The sequence below is a fragment of the Ammospiza nelsoni genome, chromosome 6 (assembly GCF_027579445.1).
Source record: "Ammospiza nelsoni isolate bAmmNel1 chromosome 6, bAmmNel1.pri, whole genome shotgun sequence".
Classification (NCBI taxonomy): Eukaryota; Metazoa; Chordata; class Aves; order Passeriformes; family Passerellidae; genus Ammospiza; species Ammospiza nelsoni.
In genome coordinates this window covers 27,448,004-27,463,404 of record NC_080638.1, presented here as the reverse complement: position 1 = coordinate 27,463,404, position 15,401 = coordinate 27,448,004, and the positions used below count along the sequence as shown (strand labels likewise).

The following is a 15,401-nucleotide window of genomic DNA, read 5'->3' as shown; positions in this document are numbered from 1 at the left end:
CTATCCTGAAAGCATATGTGAGGATTTTTATGAGTCTCTTATTTTCTCACTGCTGATAGATTTGTGGGAAAGATGCTAGCTTGACTTTGCAAGATTTTTTTCATTCTCTTTCTTTTGTTCTACTTATTTGCATTTTTTCTCCAAACTGGAGCATACATTAGTATTTGCTAATTCTTTCAATTCTTTAAAATTTCTGTGAGTCAGACATAATAATGTAGCAAAACAGAGGAAGCAGCTTTGTATTGATTGTTGCCTAATAATGTGCCACCTTTGTTTTGATTTGATAGAACAATTTTGAGGTAAGTTTGTTTTTCAAACAGATGTTATTGAGAAGGATGAACAAATAGATTAATGTGTTAACTCTCTACAGTTTATTAAGGTAATCAGAAATGAACATTGCAATGATTATATTGCAGGCATATAACAATAAATCAAAAGATGAATTATGGCACTCCCTCCCCATTCAAATCCTCCCCTGGGCCAGAGCCTCACCACACTGCCTCCACCTTTGCTCCCAACTGCAAGAATCCATTTTCCTCCCAGGAACACACCACCAAGGGTTAGCAAAGGAAAGAAGCTCCACTGAGGGTTATTCTCTGAGCAAAAGTCAGGAGGGATCCTAGCTCAGGTTAGAGCCTTATTCTGGACAGTGCACTTGTAGGAAAGACAGTACACCCTGTTATATGGACACATACACGTACATATGTCCTCTGCTGCTTTTTTTTTGTTCAGACCCACATCAGGTAAACAGCATTGCAGCAGCCAGTGAGCTGAGGCAATGTGCTACTTAGAGTTCACTGTAGGCAAATGGCAAAACTCAAAGCCTGCTGTGAATAGTTACAGAGATTTTTCTGCTTTAATAGATACCCTTCTGCTACTGACTAACGCTTTTGATGAATGAATTAGCCATCATTTTTTCTGCAACCACTGTAGGAACAATATGTGAACCTGTGAAAGAGGAAATAAGAATAGAAAGCCACTCACATTTAACAGCAAGAAACTGGAGGGGGTGTTAACACTGAGTGCTGATAGCAAAGACATCTATAAAACTCTGTCAGTATCATTTCTTCAGAGCTTTCCTAGGCTGGATGAGGGGGCCAGAGTACTGATGAATTTTTAGATATTCTTACAGCTTCAGATATAGCTCTGGAGAGATCTCTCATGTAGAAGTGGGTTATGAAGCAAATCTTATTCCCCTCCACTTCTGCATGATCTGAAGCATGTAGCTCTGTTTCAGGAAAGAGAGGCTGCATCCTTCTGCACAGCCTTAACTTTGATGGGAGTAATTTCCAGCTTCCTCTGACTAAACAAGACTAACAAGTGAAGAAAAATAAAAACCTACATGAGCTACAGAGTTGCCAGGGCAGCATGAACAATCCGCTATCAGGGGATAGCAGGTTTATGGGGACACCAGATATGGTGATGGTGAGGGTAAGATCCAGAAATATGAATCATTCTGCATAAAATCATAAATTTTTTTTTTCCAACTTGTTTTGCTGTTTTTGCTTGGTCTTCTCACTTTGAATCTCTCCCTGTGCCAAAGGTGCCCCATTTAGGAAACAGCCAGGCAAGACCTGCCAGATGTACACAATGCTAGTCCTGGCTTGTGTACAATCTGCTGGCAAGGGGGATAGAAAGCATTTCCTTCTGGGCCTCTCCTGCCGCTGTGGCCTGATCACTGTCTCCAGCTGATGTTGTGTGTTGCTGCACCTTCCCACTGGAGCAGATAATTCCTGCAACTCACTTCCTGCACTGGCAGGGCTCCTCCAAACCCTCATAAGTTAAACCCCATTTTGTCAATTTTTCAGTCTCCTTTTCCCTCTCCCTTGCCCATGCTCCTGGCAGCAAAGGCTGTACAGATTGGTAACTACTTTGTGGTTAACTTATTTTGTATCTGTCCTTTTCTGTGTAATGAGAAGCTGAGAGCCAGCTTTGGGTCCAAGACCAGTCTGCCAGCCTTTAAGCATCTGCAGATGTATCTGAAAGGAACTAAGTGCATTTGAGAGATTTTCAAGTTAGCTGCTGAGAGACTGACATCCCCTAGAGGTGGTGCCAATAGTCACAATTAGTTGCTAAAATTTGTTACAATTAATATGGTCACAAATTAATAATTGAACTTGACATACGATTTTTTTTAAAGGGGAAAATTTCTTGTTTAATAAAATAGCAGTTATAGGCCCCTCAGTGATCTCAAACCAAAGTCACCTATACAAGAAGGAATATAAAAAGAGGGTAATGGTTTGAGTTGCTTCTCTCACGTTTCCTTGTTCCCCTCACCATAACTCCACAATTTATTTGTAGTCATTCTCCTGCAATGTGAGAAAGCAACAAGTAGAACAAATATATTATCTAAGGTTACCCAGCTCCTCCCAAGTGCCATGCTCCGGTAAGTCCCAGGGGCTTGTGGATTCTAGCAGTACAAATGGGAAAGCCCAAACATTGTCCCCACTGCACTGACTGGCCTGTCCATTGACTGGGTGTTAAGTGCTTTTGGAGAATAAATAATAATCACTTTTCCACTGAGATTTTAGATCATGCACCACCCCAGCTGAACAGTTTTGAAGGTATCGCTAACTACTTCTCTAAAAAAACTCCAATGCATTTTTCAGACCTTCTGCTAAAATGATTACAAAACTGGTGAAAAGAGTTTGTAAGGTCACCATGAATGCCAGATCTGCTCATCAGAGGATTTTTAAGAGCTATAATGCTGACAACTGTGCTGCTTGAGGGATGAGGCTGATGGGTGTGATCAGAGCACTGCTAGATAGGAAGATATCCTGGCATTAGGTTCTGTGTAATGCAGCTTCAAGCATCTGAAGTTATTTGCTCCTTTCCTACAGCATTTATGATCGAGGCTCTTGCAAAGTGGTTTAACTCTCAAGCAGATTATTTATTGCTTCTTATGCAAATTTTCTAATTAAAAAAACCAAGTAAAAATGGTGTTCTAAAATATCAATTGTGAAATGCAACATTCTTCATCCTTCCTGTGTCTTTTACCAATGGACCAAAATCTATCACTTATGAACACTTTTCATGAAACCAACATATGCTGTTAAAGATCAATAGGAAGACAATAATTTTAATAGGTAAAGGTCTGCATGGAACAAGAGATCATGGCAGGGATTTTATATAAGAGTGCTTACAATGATAAACCATATATACAAACTCCAGGATAATCTCAGCAGCAGTCACCAACCCATCAATCAAGCACTGGTGAGGACAAGTTCTGCCCATTTTGTACAAAGGAAACTTCTCTTTGTTTAGCCTACATCAGTCATTCAGGGAAAAATAATCCTCGTATTTCATAGTATAGTTGAACAAATAAAAATCCATTTCATACAATTTTTTTATCTTCTCAATCTGTTCTGAGGTCAGTTGTCTGAGGTATTCTAAGGTGATATCACCATCAGTTCGTTTCTCTGAGCTGTATCTCTTCAAGCTGGGGTATTGCAGGCTCTCTGGTGCACCAATGACCTTCAGAACATGCTCAGAGTCCAAGCCAAGAGTTTCATACTTACCCACAATATCATAGCGAATGTTGCAAGGATCACAGAGCAGAAACATCGGTTTCCAGTGAATGTCAAGAGTATGTGGTGGTTTTGCTATAATGAAGTTGACAAATTCCTGGAAACTCACTTTTTCAGGAGAATTTTTATTTTTCCTGAACATTGCCCTGATTTCATTAGCAATAGTGGTACTGTAGAATGGTTCAGAGTGCAGGAGTTTGTCTCTGTAAGCTGAAACCAGCCGTTCCAGGGGATGTCTGGTGAACATCACTTTGGTGTAATTGCTTAGAAATTCCTTTTGTAAGGCAGGAGGGTAGGACACCAGCCTTTTGATTAGTTGGGTATGGTGGATGTTGTCATGCTCAATTTCAGAAGCTTCTGCATTCAAGTCTGATTGAAGAAGAAAAATAATTCTCTTCCAGTTGGAGCAGCCTACCTTAGGCACCTCACAGTAGATAAATTTGTGTTTGTGCTCCACAAAGAGCTGGTTTGCAACATGAGAATCCAATTTGCTTCTTGGTTTATTGAGGTTATTCCTCAGGCAGACAGAAGCCAGTGTGTTTTTCCGACCGTTTTGAATTGCCAGCCAATTTTCAGTAGGATTGGAAAAAGCATCTGTAACCAAGGAAGAATTGAAACCATTTCAGTGAAATAGGCTTGTATAAATCTCTTTATCTGTGACAATCATAGCACTCTATCACACTGCATACAAAATCTAATGAAGATGCTAAATTTTTTTTTTTTTTACTGTAACTGGACTAGACCATGGCAAACATGCAATAAACTATCCTCCCTAGTGAAACACTTAGGAAAATGAAAACTTTCAATATGTTAGCAGTACTAGTCTAAGCAAGTTTGGTGTTCCAATATCATGCTTTTGTAGTGCTCTCCTCTCATATATTTCTGAGATAACTTCCATAGTGACAAGTGACTAGGCCTTGAATATTTTCACAGTATTGTTTATATCTTGGGCTCTATAGTTACTTTCTAACACATTTGGAAATGGTGTCTCTCTTTCTATAAAACGTTAAATTATTTTGGTAATTTCTTTACTCACCTGTTAGGTTTTTTTGTCTCCTACAGAAAAACCCAAAAAGAAATATTCCAAATACAAAATTTGGGAGAAGGAAAACTAACACCTTCTGGTTCATGTTATTCTCACAGGAAGGAAAATGACGTGGTGTCTAAAGTGGAAATCTGTCTTTCTGTCAACAAGAAAAGATAATTCAGGTTAGATTTTGTATGACTGATATAACAAAGATAACATGTATATCTCCTACCGAATTTAGGGCAGCAAAAAGACTTTTCAAACCCTATAAAAATAGATTTTGCTAGTAAGAAAAAATTTTCTTATGGAAAAGACTCATCACAATTATATTGTTAAACCAAATAGATAAATAATATGTCCATTTTGAAGTCTTTCAAAATTCCTCTTTTTTTCAGAACAATGAACTGCTTATGAGCAAACACTCCTCCCTTGTCTTTTAAAGCTGTTGGGGAACAATAACTTCATTTAGAATTACAAAGTTGTGTTTTTTTATAATCTTAGGAATCTGGGAACACAAAGATCTCTATAAATTGTAACAGGTGTATCCGCAAAGACCAGGACACATTCAGGATTAATTTATTTCAATTTATTGCCCTGAAGCTTTGTACTTTGGACAAATAAATCATTGCAGGAGAAACTCTTCCCTATTCCTGCAGAGAATCCGCACCACTAATTTGAATTCTCCCTTTTCCCTCTCCAAAGACCCTGCATGGTATATATGTTTGTTGCCATTGCTGCTGCAGCAGAAGAGGCCCAAAACGGCTCAGTATGATAGGAAATGCAGAAAGTGGTAAACAACAGAAAAGGAGCTGTTCCATGTTCCCAGACAGAAGGAAAGAAGGCAGTCCAACACAACATATATTCTCTCTTGTGCTCACTCATTTTCTCCTGGTGCTTCAGGAAGAGAGACCTATCTAAATCCTCTGTGCAATCTTACTCTGTTTCCCCCAGTAGAGAGCTCTTCATCAGCATGCTTTTATTGGAATTTGCAAAATTAGGTGCAAAACAATAACTACTGGCAAACATAACATTCTGTTCCATAAAGTCTGCACAATCAAAAAAGCCTAACAGCACTGTCTTCCTTTCCTGTTTCTCAAGTTTTCACCCTGAACCTGCTGGCAATAAACACATCATTGTCTAGATTCCTTTAGGACATAATTTCTTTTTTTTCCCAATTTTTCTTATTTTGTTTTGTTTTTGCAAGATACAATAGGAGCACTTCTGGTTTCTGGTGTGTTCTGAGACAGCAGTGGAGGCAGTACCAGTTACACTGCTGAAACTACTTGAGCCAAGGGTTCCTCCTTTCACGGCTGATATGTGATTTTGATATCACACACTTTTACCAGAATATCTGCAGACTCATAGAGTTAGCAGCATTACTGACAATTAAATCTCTCTTAGAGTAGGTATGACCTAGGGAATGGAGAGGGACACTGTTCACTATCTCTGTATTAAAAATTTACTCATATTTACAATAAAATATTACAATAGTAATTCAAATTAATGCAGCACTCTTAAATGCAGCAGCGTTTAGCCTATTTTTTTTTTTTTTCATTTTCTTGGCTGTATAAGATCATTGTAAGGGCTACAGGAAAGGTCATGGGAAGATTGCCTTTAACCTTTCCTTCACTGTCCATCAATTCTCATTTCACAATGTGATCCTTGAGTCCTAATGCACCATAGGCCATTTTCAAGGCCAGCTAAAGTCAGTCAGGTTGTTCATTGATCTCATAAGGGCCAAGATTGGGTGTTCCCTTTTTTTCTCTTTCAGAAGCAGTTTGAAGACACAACTTTACACTGTATAGCAATTAAAATCAATATGAGTCTAAACAATTCTGTACAAGGACTCCATGTTAGAGTATGCCTAGGAGAAAGATGTTGGGCTTCATTCACTTTAAATGCTGTCACTTCAGAAAAGAAATGTTATCATACCGGTCTCAGGAATCAGAAAATGAAATAGATTAATTTTACCCTATTATGATACTTGTATCATGCATATTTAATAATATTTACACCACCACTAGAGACTATAAGGTCTGCTATAAGACATATTTCATGTGGAAACATGTCAATGACTCACCACAGGGAAATAGAAGAGACTTGTTTCCTTGGGGGAAAGAAGCTGTTTAGGAGCTAGCTACACACAGTAGACAACTCCTCTTCAAAGACTTACGCATAATTGTAGAAACAAAAGAATTTTTAATTAAATTCATGAGAACAATCAGACCATAAGAAGGGATAGAACAAGCTCCAAGCTGACAGGCGAAATCTTTCTGGACTCCTTAGAAAACTTCACAGAGCAGACTGGCAGTAAGAGTTAACATTGCCCTCAAGTAGGGAGGTCAACATGACATGAAGCTACCTTAAGGTGAAGTCCAAAGTCTTCTTCGGAAGATGTTTTCAGATGTGGGACCCCAGTATGGAGTTCTGTGTAATGCAAAGTTTCCACTGATAAAAATCACCTAAGGGAAACCTGAGGAAGAGGAGAAAAGAAAATTCTGAGAGCCATTTTGTCAAAGAGGGACAAGTGACCTGGAAATTGAAAAGGAGGAAAAAAATCCAAAATGGAAAGCACCTTTGCCCATAAGTGTCAGTGTCAGTAAATCAGATGAACTTTTCCTTATATTTTTTATGGCTTTCCTATGTAATTGTGCTTGCTGTTTAAGATGTAATGAGTTAATACTTCTCTTTGCATTTTCCCTCATCCTACCTTGAATTAAGTGTGATTCTAGGTAACTCCAAGGCATTCATCAGTAAAGGAATGGCTAGTCTATTAACACCACAGGTTCATACTGAATAGACTATTTCTGCTGTAACTAAAGGGCAGCGGTATGGGCTCTCCCAGGCAAGAAGGAAAGACAGCATCATAAGACTTATGAAACAAAAAAAGCAGAAACCTCTTCTACTGAAAAGTAACAAAACAGGAGACAGGGAGACAGGGATCTAAATATCTTTTTGAATCTTGCATATTTCCAGAAAAGAAGAACCTAAAAATTAAATATAAGGCATTAATCTGCACTGTTCTTGTTGTACATAGAGGAGAGAACCAGAGAGGGAGTTGGATTTTTTTTTTAATTTTTTAAAATTAATTAACCATAAAATCTTCCAGATAAGAGCCTTACACTGCACTGTGGTTTTTTCCTTGTTCTTCAGATCACATAGTTATAAATCAACTATACAGAGCTATGACTTGATATTTGTAATATCTGCATGTCTTACTGGATTCTGCAAATTACATCAAAAATAACTTTTGGACTCGTTTTTGGTCATTACTAAAGAGTAAGCCAGGCCAGGGAGCAAGAATTATCCCCACAGAATTCCTTCTTGCAGGAATCTTTCAGGATTGCTATCAGGAGATTTTTTGAGGCCTGTCAGTTAATTAGTGTTTAATTTCTTCAGTGTGTATCCAGCTGTCTTGATGTCTTTCTAGCTCCTAAGCCAGAACATGCTGTCATTTCAAATGCTTTATACACTTCTAAATCCACTACATCAGTGCTATTGCCTAAATCAACCAAAGCCAAGCAAAAACAGTAAGTCAGTCTGGTGACATCTGTTTCCTGTAACATAATCCAAAGTTTCTATATGAGAACAGCCAGAGCAATTGTTCAAGCAAAGAGTGGTAACAAATGGGGAATAGATTACTGGAGAAAGCAATTCCAATCATCTCATGTGCATACAAAATGGCAAAAAGGCTTGAAGTCCTCATAAAATTAAAAATATTTACTGAATTCAAGCCTTCTTTGCACTGCTGATAATTCCACCAAGGCCGTCTATAATTCCATTTCAAAGATTCTTTTCTTCCTGATAAACACACTGCAAGTAATGAAGCTAAAAACATTGTATCCTGTTGTTCATATCTTTGTTGTCAAGTTTGCTGACCATAAAATGTTCTTCCCATCCTGTTTACTTCAAGAAATTTCTGACAATTTTATGCTTTTCATTACTCTCAACATCTCCCTTTTCTACATGGTACACTGGGTATGGAGGTGGCACATCCCGTGCATGGCAGGTGAGACTCACTGCGTCTCTGAGACTGCTCTCTATCTCTGTATTGCACTTTTCCAGGGGTGTCAAAAATTGTCATATGATGACATTGTTGGAATATTTTTTTTCTGTTAAATTGCTTTTTATTGGTTCATTTGTCTCATTCTTGCTTTACATTTTGTGATACTAGACCTTCTGCAACCTTCCTCTCTATGTCTGTTAGTGGTCTGTACTTTAACTGAGCCTGTGTAAGCTACACCACAACCAGTCACACTTGTCCAACCACTAGCTTTGGATTTATAATGAGTTCCTTTCCCCCTGATCAAAACAAGGTCTGATAGAAAATCTCTAGTATTCTTTCAATTGGGAAATACTTAGTCAAACATGTTTTAATAATAGTCACACGAGTACATGACCCAACACATCCACACTCAGACTGAAGTTCTTCCCCTTGCCATGCAGATTTATTTCCAGAACAGGCACCAAAGGAATAGGTTACATTGCCTTGCATAGGTAGCACTTGTACACTGCTCTGTCCTTGAACTGCTGAAAAAATGATTCCTAATATAGCATTCCCTAATCCTTCTCCTGGAGCTTCTGAACCATTGCAATTGCAAAATCTTCAGTATTCAAAGAAATTTAGCAAAAAAAAACCTCTAAAATATTTTTATACTTTCATAAACAATAAGAAGTACTATAGCTGGAAATGTTGAATAATGTTAAGTCTTTTTGTGTGGCACCTATTACCCAAGTACAGAAACACATGTACACACACACACATGTGTACCTGTATATACACACACATGAATAGTTCCAAAACACATTAATATCAGTTACACTGGCATATTATTTGCTCCAAGTAAACTAACTAAGCAAGCTTATAATGATTTAAAGTACTCTGATAATAAACGTACAAAGGTGTGTCTCAAGCTAGTTTTTCACAGACATACCTTGGTCAAAGCTGAGCATGTGGGGCAATCCTCTGCACCCATTTGATAAGTGGAACTTTCCAGACTAAAATAATGAAATTACAACAATACTTATTTGTGTTCCTGATACATTTGAAGCCAGAAGAAAAAGAAAGTACCAGTACAGCAGCTCAGTGGAAGGTAGGGAAAAATCTCTGAAAACAGATAACATTTTCAGTTGCTGAACCCCATTCTGTACTTAAGCCCTGTTAATCCCTTCAAAAAGACATCTGCAAATACACACATACTGATATGGACATGGGTACATAGAAGGTGAGGAGGGGATGAAGGGTAGAAAGCCCCCAAGAACAGCCTGAACAGGAAAACCAAGCTCTGAGTGCAGTTCTGCATGTGCTGTTCTATCAGAGTGAATTGCAAGAACAAGACCCTTGTTTGACCAAATCTGCAGCACCCTTGCTTCTGTACAGTTTGTGATGGGTGGACAGGAGGGAGAAGGACCCCAGAAAGTGGAGCTTTTGCAGCCAGGCTGGCCTGTCCAAGAAGTGGAAAATCAGTAATGGGTTAGGAAACTCACACAAGTTACAGACAGCCAAGGGCTAGAAAAAGTGTCTGATCTGGGTCATTTTGCCAATAAGAGACAGTATTTGACATCATCTCATTTGCAGCAAGGGTTGAATGGTGTCAGGTGAGAATGGGTAGAAGCTCAGTGGGGAGACACCATATGGGCCAGGCTGGGAGCTCCGGAGGAAAAGGCTGACAAGGGTGTCCTACAGACCAACACAGCACTGAGGTGGGCATGAAGCAATGATTTCCATTACAAGCACAATCTAAAACTCTTGTTCTGTGGTCACCTCAGCCCTCCATTACTGCATCAGACTTCCTTCTGGTCTCAGGAACTGTTGTGAGACCTTCCTTGATGCCATCATTAATCTGCTTATTCTTCTCATTATATCACTTCTTATGCCTGCCTTTTAGCTTTTCCTTTTCTACTTAATTCCATGTCATCTCCTTGTCTTACCTTCCAAGCTTTTTTGTTATCTATAATTTCTCATGCAGTATTAAAAGTTCAGCTTTACTTTCTGATATATCATATTGGTAGCCCCTCTTGTCATTAGCCCTTGATAACAAAGAAATAGTTTCTGCTTTCTCCTCTGCTGCCCCTGCTTTTGGATTAAATTTATGAAGCACCTACAGAACCATTACATTTTTCACCTAAAATCACTCCTAAAAGTTTTCCCTTTCAGAGATGCCAGTTATGATGCCAGTGCACTAAAAGTGTTACCAACCAGTCCAAAGGAGCAAATTAAAGGAAGAGCCAGTTTGGGGATGAAAAGAACCAAAGTGAAGAGAAAAAAAAAGAGTTCTTGGGGAAAGGCAGCAGCAAATCTGACAGAAAAGCTCCCAGAGAGAGGCAGGAAACAGAAACCCAAGGAAAAGTGGTACAGCTGGGGCCCAAGGGAAATAGAAAGTTTCTGTAGCCTGCTCTAAGCTGTGGAAAAGGGAGGTTGAGAACTGGACTGAAAAAGACACAAAGTACAATTCAGTGAAGAAGAAAAACAAATTCAAAGAAATGAGTATAGAATGCAGTATGCTAATTTTCCAATAAATTACCACAGATGTTTAAAAAGGAATGAGACTATATGCACTGCAGTCATTCTTGCACTGGAATCCAGCCCTTAGTATGTGACCAAAGTTGTATTTCTTTTCCTTCCTGGAACTGCAGCCAGAAAGGCCACTGACTCTTGATTTTCTGAGAGATATGTTCAGTGAGAAGAGCTGGCTCTGGGTCGGCCCAGCGTGGCTGGAACCTGGGAAGCTGGATGCCAGCTCTGCTGCAACATCACTGGGGCAGGGACTGGTGGCCTCAGGAGGCTGACATGGGGCCCTGGGCTGTGGGCAGGGGGAGCAGCCCCAGGGGACTGGGCAGTGCCCTGTTACTGCTTTTGGTGCCTGACATCTGCTAATGGGCTGTGGGCCTTTTTATCTAAACACTTAATTCAAAATTCCATGCACTTGTCAACTGCCATTTAAATCCTGCAAAATCAATCACAGAAGAGCAAACTTCACTGCTTTCTTTTATGGAATCTGGATAAGCCTAAAAAACTTGGAAAGAAGGAAAAAGGAGAAAAAAGAAAGCATAGAAGAAAAGTTTAGAACAATGCACTCTGGCCAGGGTGGCAGTGAATGATCTCCCACCAAGCTTGTTTCATAGCAGATGGGCCTCACAACCCCTCTGCTTTGTCACATGTATAACTAACTCTCTGCCTTTGCATATGTCTTAGTGTCCCCTCCCATGTTTCTCTTCTCAGTCAATGTCAGTAATAGCAATGTTTTCCTTGCCATTCAGGTCTACCTGCCTTGTCTCAGCCCTAGATCCTCTTTGTCCCCTCCTGCTTTTCACCTCCCTGTGCAAGCTTGATTCATTTATCCCTGCCACTGCACACCAAATAGTACAGTCAAAACTGCTTGTAAAAGTCCTGGTTACTTAGAACACCACCCCCAGGCAAACTCCTGTTTGCTGTTCACCTTGTTATACCCCTGTGTCCCCACCCCTAGTACCCCTTAACCATAATTGATGACAGCTATGACCTCTCTTTCCCTCTTTACACTCCAGTGAATACAAAGCGTTTCTGCTTAAATGGTTTTCCTTTTTGCTCCTATCTCTTCCAGCTTCTCCTGTCATTTTAGTCAAGATTTTGAACTTTATTTTCAGGATCCAAAACTAATTTTGTCTGAATCCATACCTCTACTCTCATTACTCCCCATTTCTTTCTTTTTTATACTCCTTCAAAGACTCCCTTAGAGGAATCATGTGCAAGTCCTATCACCAGTGATTCTGTGTCTGCTCTTTTACAGAAATAACCTCTTTGCCTGAAACATCCTGACACTTACTGACAAAATGTGTGTACACCTTTTTCTCTCTTCCTACATGAATTTAGGCTTATTCTTTCTTTCCCTTCTGCTCTCCTGTGCATTGCAGGGCAAGCTGTTCAGCAGAAATGTTATGTTTAAATTCTGTTTCTATGAAACATGTTTTTATAGCATACTGTGACACATGCAGTATCAAAAATTAAGACGTTTGGAGACAGTAGGATTAAACTGATAATTTAAATCATAGAGACTATAAAATGAAGTGTCTGCTGGCTTTTGGCAGAACAGTCTTGAAACTAAAGACTTGACATTTCAGAGCATTTGATGTTACACTACACTCTAAGTTCAAAATAATCTTGTGGATTCAGTTACAGATAGAAATGCTTTAAAAATCTGCAAATCTGGTTTCCAGACTCTGCTCAAGTATCCAGAAAATGGAGAATGGTCAATCAATGAGTCTCTGAAAAGGTGGGTACCCCACACCCCATGGGATTATCATAGCAGACAAAGAATACAAGCTCTCCTCCTAAAAACTCTTGCCTGATTCACTGCACACCTTCCTTCATCTGACAGATAGTGGGGATCCTACTGGATAGCCCTTGAGTGTCTCAAGAACATGTTCATCCTCTGAACCAAACATATGAAGTTTGTGAAGTATTTTGTTTCTTTAAAAACTGAGTGTTGAAAAGGTACTCAAAAAAAGTATTCATGAAGTATCACAACAACATGCACAAAAGTCATTTTCAGGGTTGAATCAGCTCTCCTGACCAGTCTTATGATACTTACTCTAATGGAATAACCAATAGTGGCAGCAGATTGCTATCTTCTGAACAAACCCAGCATCAACAGTGACAAGTCCCAAACTCACCAGTTTTACCTGCTTGCAGCAACAAAACAGCGAGACTTGGTCATGTGGGATGCCATTCCTGGCACTGAAGGAAAATGGTCCATAGCACAGCTTGTCCCTCCCAGCATTAGCATGGCCTGCCCAGACCCTGTCTCTCCTGGTCCCCCACCTCTTTGCACTCCGCTGTCCAGCAGCACTCCCACACTCCTGCTCAACACATACTTATTTGCATGGGCAACAGAGCTTTTCCCTTAGCCCCCACCTCAGGTGTGACCCCATCTTTCCCAGTCCCTTCTTCTACTCCTCAGGCAAAACTTTAACCCAATCTCCAGCAAATTCTCACCTCCAAAAACCTTCCTCATATCGTCCCCAGGCAGCTCACCCAGCAAATCCTGTTTTCCAGCTTCCCAAACACCCATCAGATCTCACCCTGATTCTGCTTTCAGCCTTCCTCATGCACAAGCCAGCTCGTTGCTGGCTCCCCCTGCCAGACTCCTCCCTTTGTCTCCTCAGTCAGCCTCACAGCCCCCCCTCCAACAACCACACTTCCGAGCCAGCTCATCAGAACTGTCTCTCCTTCTACTTCCAAGATTCCCACACAGCCCTACTGCTTCTCACTCTCTGTTCTGTTCTCAGCTAGTTCCAGGCTCTACACTGCAGCTTCTATAGTTATTTTAGTATCTCCCAAACTAAACTGATACATTTTCCTTTTCTTTCCCTCCTACATCAATTTTCACACTAGTCATCAAGGCACATTTTCCTGCTGATTTTGTTCCTTGAATCTATTTTGCCAGCAATCTCCAACAATTTCTCCCTCGAAATCTTGCTCATGCTTGTTCTTTAAAATGAATTGTTTATTCTCCTGTGCAGAAGAGGTTCCACATCTGTAAGAATGTACAAGAGGAAACTCTTAACCTCATTTTTGAAATGCTTATTTCAAAATCTGTAATGTACTTGAACTTAGAGAAAAGGTTGCTGGAATAATTTAAGAGAAGAAAAAAGAGCACAGATTTCCTGTATAAAAATCAATAAATTATTTTTGTTCAAAGGGATTAAAAAATATCCTCAGGCAGATATCTGGCCTGAGGATAAAAGTTCTGCTGAAATGTTTGAAATTTGACAAAAAGCTATGTAGATGCAAACTGTATTGAACTTAGAAGAATCAAGATGCATACCACCCTTAATAAAGTCAGAAAGTGAATGAAAGCCATTGTCATTTCATTTCAGGCACCAGAATCCCTGTAATATCAACTTCTTAACTGAGGAAAGCCATAGCAATGAATAGTAGTCTGCCAAAAAAATCCTCTGTAGATTCATTTCATCACTGTGTGATTTGAAAAGCTAAACAATGTCTCAGTTTATGCCTCAAAATATTTGATGTCAGTTTCTAAATATATAAACAAATAAAAAACCCAACCAACTCTGAAAAGAAATCTCTTTTTTGCAGAGATTTGCCTACACTTACAAAATCATGGTGACAGGAAAAGCTACTGACAATCCAATTTTACTCACTAATCAGACAGCCTCAGTGGAGATTTCCCATGCCTCTGAGTGATGCTAAACAAACAACAAAGATTCCGACAAAGAAATGTCAGTCCAGAGAAACATGTCATTTTAAATTTATGCCTAGGGATGGAAAGGAAATAGGGGAAAGATTTTGTGTTCTCCTTACCTGATCTCTAAGGCTGGGCAATGTGCTTCTGTATCCACACAGATGCTTTCACAGGAGAGCATTTGAAAGACTTTGTACACTTAATATTTGTCTCTGTTTTGATTAAAAGCCCCACTAAAAGTTGCCAATGTTTCCCTGAGGATGTTTAGGTGAGCATCCCTTTGCCCTTTCCAAAGCACTGTGCTGTGCCTGTCTCTAGGTATACGGAGCAGCATTTAACCACTCCCTGCGCAGGGTCTGCAGCAGCTGGTAGAGACTGCCAAGTGCTTCAAGAGCAGCCTGCCAAGAGGCTGCCTGCTAAGCAACCAAGAAAGGGGATGGTCTGGAATATGAGGGCAAAGGTAGTTTGGTTGAGAGTAATTGTGTTGTGATAATATGCATTATTTTTAGATGGAGAACAAGAGGCAACATCAACTCAAACCCAAAGAACTCTATGCAGGAAGACTCCAATAAACTCTGGGAACTGGAAGGTAAGTTCTCATGGGAGACATGGCTAAAGCAGAAGGAATTCAGTAGAGTTGGCACTTCCTTAAAGAAATTGTGT

At 39.7% G+C, this 15,401-nt stretch overlaps 1 protein-coding gene across 2 annotated transcripts; it reads right to left on the bottom strand.

Annotated features, from left to right (window-relative positions):
• Window positions 1–348: 348 nt before the first annotated feature.
• Window positions 349–15,036, bottom strand: LOC132074536 (carbohydrate sulfotransferase 9-like). 2 transcript variants are annotated; one of them, XM_059474401.1, is made up of 4 exons: window positions 14,858–15,036; window positions 6,917–7,027; window positions 4,564–4,711; window positions 349–4,121 (listed from the first exon to the last, which is right to left on the bottom strand). In XM_059474401.1, the coding sequence occupies exons 3-4, from the start codon at window positions 4,655–4,657 to the stop codon at window positions 3,271–3,273; spliced, it is 945 nt and encodes a 314-aa protein (XP_059330384.1). In that variant the 5' UTR covers window positions 4,658–4,711; window positions 6,917–7,027; window positions 14,858–15,036; the 3' UTR covers window positions 349–3,270. The 2 variants fall into 2 exon arrangements, with proteins under 2 accessions (XP_059330384.1, XP_059330383.1); XM_059474400.1 differs by lacking the exon at window positions 14,858–15,036 and adding an exon at window positions 13,529–13,643.
• Window positions 15,037–15,401: the final 365 nt, after the last annotated feature.